Here is a 5,849-nt window from a genome sequence, read left to right on the forward strand (position 1 = left end):
CTGCACCAAACTTCCCTGGGGTCGATCCAGAGGGTGATCTCTTTAGGGAGCCTCAGTTGGTCGTACTCCAAGTCACATTCTTGGCAAGCGAGCAGCACGGACGGGTCCGTCTTCTGTTTCTTGTTTATTCGGATGCACCTACCAAGAAGGGGATAAAAATGTAATGAAAGAAGGAAAGGAAGGCAGATATTACAGTGCCGCCCGAAACTCTGCTCCCCCCGTATCCTAACTCGCACCGAGTCCCGTTCACCCATCACCCCCGCTGTGCTCGCTGACCAACATCGGCTCCCGGTCCGGGAACGCCTCGATTTTAAAATTCTCATCCTCGTGTTCAAATCCCTCCTCGCCCCTCCTCCCTATCTCTGTAACCTCCTCCAGCCATACAACCCTCCGAGATCTCTGCGCTCCTCCAATTCTGGCCTCTTGTCCATCCCCGATTCCCATCGCTCCACCATTGGCGGCCGTGCCTTCAGCTGCCTGGGCCCTAAGCTCTGGAATTCCCTCCCTAAACCTCTCCGCCTCTCTCTCTCCTCCTTTAAGACCCTCCTTAAAACCTACCTCTTTGACCAAGCTTTTGGTCGCCTGTCCTAATATCTCCTTATGTGGCTCGGTGTTAAACTTTGTTTGATAATCGCTCCTGTGAAGCGCCTTGGGACGTTTTACTACGTTAAAGGCGCTATATAAATGCAAGTTGTTGTTGTTTTAGTTCCTGTGGTGAATTTGGCCAGCAGATGGCGCTTTTGTTCCGCTCAATGGGCCACCGTGTGAACAGAGCACCAGGTGAAAGGACATTACAGGAAGAACTTGCATTTATATAGCGCCTTTCACCACCTCAGGACGTCCCAAAGCGCTTTACAGCCAATTAAGTACGTTTTGAAGTGTGGTCACTGTTGTAATGTAGGAAACGCGGCAGACAATTTGCGCACAGCAAGATCCCACAAACAGCAATGTGATAAATGACCAGATCATCTGTTTTTTTTAAGTGATGTTGGTTGAGGGATAAATATCGGCCCCAGGACACCGGGGAGAACTCCCCCCTGCTCTTCTTCGAAATAGTGGCCGTGGGATCTTTTACGTCCACCTGAGAGGGCAGTCAGGGGTGGGGGGTTTAACGTCTCATCCAAAAGACGGCACCTCCGACAGTGCGGCGCTCCCTCAGTACTGACCCTCCGACAGTGCGGCGCTCCCTCAGTACTGACCCTCCGACAGTGCAGCGCTCCCTCAGTACTGACCCTCCGACAGTGCGGCGCTCCCTCAGTACTGACCCTCCGACAGTGCGGCGCTCCCTCAGTACTGACCCTCCGACAGTGCGGCGCTCCCTCAGTACTGACCCTCCGACAGCGCGGCGCTCCCTCAGTACTGACCCTCCGACAGTGCGGCGCTCCCTCAGTACCGACCCTCCGACAGCGCGGCGCTCCCTCAGTACCGACCCTCCGACAGTGCGGCACTCCCTCAGTACCGACCCTCCGACAGCGCGGCGCTCCCTCAGTACCAGCACTGGGAGTGTCGGCTCTGGATTATGGGGCTCGAACCCACAACCTTCTTACTCAGAGGAGAAAGAGAGAGACGCACTGTGCCACGGCTGACATGTTACGGGCATTTCCACAATTTCCTCTGGGGGGGGGGTCCGCACTGGTGGAATTCCCCCCGCCCCACCCCATTCCTGATATTAGTAGTCATGATAACGTACGTGCTGGATTTAACCAGCGCTGACTTCTGATTCATAAATCATTAAAAGTAGTGACGCAGATCAATAAGGCCATAAAATAAAGCAAACCAAGCACTGGGGTTCATTTTTAGAGGGGTGGAATTGAAAAGCAGAGAAGTTATGTTAAACTTGTATAGAACCTTGGTTAGACCACACTTGGAGCACTGTGCACAGTTCTGGTCTCCATATACCTTGGTTAGACCACACTTGGAGCACTGTGCACAGTTCTGGTCTCCATATACCTTGGTTAGACCACACTTGGAGCACTGTGCGCAGTTCTGGTCTCCATATACCTTGGTTAGACCACACTTGGAGCACTGTGCACAGTTCTGGTCTCCATATACCTTGGTTAGACCACACTTGGAGCACTGTGCACAGTTCTGGTCTCCATATACCTTGGGTAGACCACACTTGGAGCACTGTGCACAGTTCTGGTCTCCATATACCTTGGTTAGACCACACTTGGAGCACTGTGCACAGTTCTGGTCTCCATATACCTTGGTTAGACCACACTTGGAGCACTGTGCACAGTTCTGGTCTCCATATACCTTGGTTAGACCTCACTTGGAGCACTGTGCACAGTTCTGGTCTCCATATACCTTGGTTAGACCACACTTGGAGCACTGTGCACAGTTCTGGTCTCCATATACCTTGGTTAGACCACACTTGGAGCACTGTGCACAGTTCTGGTCTCCATATTATAAAAAGGATATAGAGGCACTGGAGAAGGTGCAAAAAAGATTTACAAGGATGATGCCAGAACTGAGAGGTTATAACTATCAGGAAAGGCTGAACAGGCTGAGACTCTTTTCTCTAGAAAAGAGAAGACTGAGGGGTGACCTGATAGAGGTCTTTAAGATTATGAAAGGGGTTTGATAGGGTAGACGGAGAGATGTTTCCACTTGTGGGGGAGACCAGAACTAGGGGACCATAAATATAAGATAGTCACTAATAAATCCAATAGGGAATTCAGGAGAAACTTCTTTACCCAGAGAGTGGTGAGAATGTGGAACTCGCTCCCACAAGGAGTAGTTGAGGTGAATAGTGTAGATGGATTTAAGGGGAAGCTGGATAAACACATGAGGGAGAAAGGAATAGAAGGATATGCTGATAGGGTGAGATGGAGTAGGGAGGGAGGAGGCTCGTGTTGGGCATAAACACCGGGATAGACCCGTTGGGCCGAATGGCCTGTTTCTGTGCTGAACGTTGGTATCAAGCGGCTGCGATCTGATTAGTTACCTGTACGCCTGACCCTTACTGGGATTGGCCGGATACCAGTGACCCTTGAACTTCTCGCACAGGACGGCTGCCAGTTTCTCTCCGAACTCCTCCACCTTCTCCTGCTGCAATCGGCTGCTTCTCTTCACCAGCCTGGCCAGGAAATACACCCCAGCACCGATCTCCTCCTTCATTCTCTCCGACGTTCCTGGCGGATCAGAAACGAACTGGGTTAGAGCGCGTCACGGTGGGGAGAGGCGGGAAACGCGGGTGGGGTATTCGACTGTGGGAGGCCTCCAACAGGATAGCGAATAAGAAAGATAATTCGCCTTTCACAGCATCCCAAAACGTTTTACAGCCCATGAAGTATTTTTGAAGCTTCGTCGCTGTTTGCGCACAGCAAGATCCCACAAACAGCGATGTGATTATGACCAGATGTTCTGTGTTTTTTTTTCAAAAAGTGACGTTGATTGAGGGATAAATATTGGCCCCAGGACACCGGGGCATTAAACATTAAAAAGGTAAACAGAACAACAAGAACAAAGAGCCCCTTCCAGGTGAAGTGGTTTTCTGCGGCAGACTCCCATGGTCGAATAGCAAAATAACTAGTCCCCTATTTTGGGCAGAATGCTGTGCATTTCTTGGTCGACCTGTTGTCAAATATTGTTATTAGGTAATAAAGTGCGAGACATCCTAATTGCCAGAATTAATGCCAGTGAACTGCTTTGCATATTTTATTTGTTGAAAAAAACTGCCCAGTGATAAACAGGTGGGTTTAAAACATAGGTTTTTGACACATTTCCTGTCTGCCCAGCACCATGTGATAGACAGTGTGTCTGCCTTTGCTCAGTGGGTCTCTCTCTCTCTCTCTCGCCCGAGTCAGAAGATCGTAGGTTCGAGCCCCCACTCCAGAGACTTGAGCCCCATAATCCACGCCAACACTCCCCAGTGCCCAGTACAAAGGAATAGTTGCACAGTCGGACGGTCGCTACCGAGGGAGCGCCGCGCCGTCGGACGGTCGCTACCGAGGGAGCGCCGCGCCGTCGGACGGTCGCTACCGAGGGAGCGCCGCGCCGTCGGACGGTCGCTACCGAGGGAGCGCCGCGCCGTCGGACGGTCGCTACCGAGGGAGCGCCGCGCCGTCGGACGGTCGCTACCGAGGGAGCGCCGCGCCGTCGGACGGTCGCTACCGAGGGAGCGCCGCGCCGTCGGACGGTCGCTACCGAGGGAGCGCCGCGCCGTCGGAGTAGCCGTCTTTCGGATGAGACGTTAAACCGAGGCCCCCGTCTGCCCCTCTCAGGTGGGACGTAAAAGATCCCACGGCCGCTATTTCGAAGTAGAGCAGGGGGGAGTTCTCCCCGGTGTCCTGGGACAATAGCACTTTAAAAAAACACACTCATCATCTGGTCACGATCACATCGCCGTTTGTGGGATCTTGCTGTGCGCAAATTGGCTGCCGCGTTTCCTACATTACAACAGTGACTACACTTCAAAAAAAAAAGTACTTCATTGGCTGCGAAGCGATTTGGGGCGTCCTGAGGTTGTGAAAGTCGCTATAGAAATGCAAATCTTTTCATACCTAAGCAAGTGCCTTATGTACAATCGCGTTGACCAAAATTTGCATCAGACTGGGCGAGGGTAACGCCTCTCCTTTCCGCCTGTAATAAGGGGGTACGAGGGCACGCTAACCAACCTCCCGTGCCCCCCCTCCCTCCCTGTGTACCCCCACTATCACCACACAAACTCTGACCACTCTCAATGCCCATGATGCAGGGGAATTTCCCAGCTGCAGAACTGAACTAAAATCCGGAAACCAGTGACTAGAGAGAAGGGAGTGGGGGAGAGACACTCAGTCCTGCACTTCCAGTAAATAATAAATTGAATCACAGCCCCTTATAACAGACCCCAATTTCTATTAAAGCCCCCTGTGTGCTGGGTCCCTGCGAGCTTTAAAATAATAATTAATCAAACTGCTTTTATTCCCTGAAAAGTTATCTCTGCTTCTTTCTCCAAAGGTGCTGCCTCCCTTGCTGAATTTCTCCAGCATTTTCTGTTTTTATTTCAGATTTCCAGAAACCGCAGCATTTTGCGTTTCTAACCACCCCACTTAGTTCAGGGAATCGATCTAAAATTAAATATTCCTCCAAACTACAAGTACTTCCCTGCAGAAATCTGAAAACTTTGAATCAATTAAAGTCCACGTGTGAATTGAAGGGACCGTCTCATAAGAAGAATTTTTTTTCCCAGAAGAGGAAAACATAATTTCCCCCAAAATCTTCTCCCCAAAATCCCCTGTGATGATGTCTAAGGAATTGTACACTTTTATTTTTCAAACGCAAGTCTGACCATTAACCCTACTTTTCCCTTTCTCTTCTGGAGAACGGTGGCGATTGGCGGATGGTCCCTTACTCAAGCGTGGTACAAACAGAAACGATCACATTAAACTCTCACAAAGGCAAAAACACCTAAACTAAAGCACAATTAAAACTCAGTAAAAAGTTTATCGTGTAATTAACTGTAGGTGAAACCCCAACAGTTTTAAAACTGACCAGCAGCTCACAACACAAATTTTCAAATAACTATTTTCTTAAATTCCCAAAAAGTGTTAAAAAGATACAAACAGATATTACCTTGTATTAATAACACTCCTTGATTAGTTCAAATTTGTCAATTAAATCGACTATCATATCATTTAAAAAAAAATCCGATGTAACTTTTTCTAAAAAAGTTTTCTAAAAAAGTTTTCTAAACTTTTTTTGGTCATTTTTACACAAATAAAAGTTCTTTTTTTCTACTCACAGAAGTGTTCCAGGTCCTAAATTCGCAGCTAAACTCCACAACGTGCTGAGTGAGTATGAAGGGCTTCTAAATTTATTTTTGTCGATTGCAAGAAACTTGCATCAGGAAGTTGTGGGAGTTTTTA

At 49.2% G+C, this 5,849-nt stretch overlaps 1 protein-coding gene across 1 annotated transcript in view; it reads right to left on the bottom strand.

The window, feature by feature from the left end:
- The window catches only part of LOC137306219 (protein BTG3-like), a gene marked incomplete at its 3' end in the record, with an annotated part of 9,156 nt that extends 3,523 nt beyond the window's left edge, over positions 1-5,633 (bottom strand). The window contains 3 exon segments of the mRNA XM_067975331.1: positions 1-138; positions 2,948-3,134; positions 5,557-5,633. Of these exon segments, the coding sequence (XP_067831432.1) occupies positions 1-138; positions 2,948-3,120 (311 nt within the window).
- Between the last annotated feature and the right edge of the window lie 216 nt (positions 5,634-5,849).

Source organism: Heptranchias perlo, chromosome 42 (genome assembly GCF_035084215.1).
Source record: "Heptranchias perlo isolate sHepPer1 chromosome 42, sHepPer1.hap1, whole genome shotgun sequence".
Taxonomy (NCBI): domain Eukaryota; kingdom Metazoa; phylum Chordata; class Chondrichthyes; order Hexanchiformes; family Hexanchidae; genus Heptranchias; species Heptranchias perlo.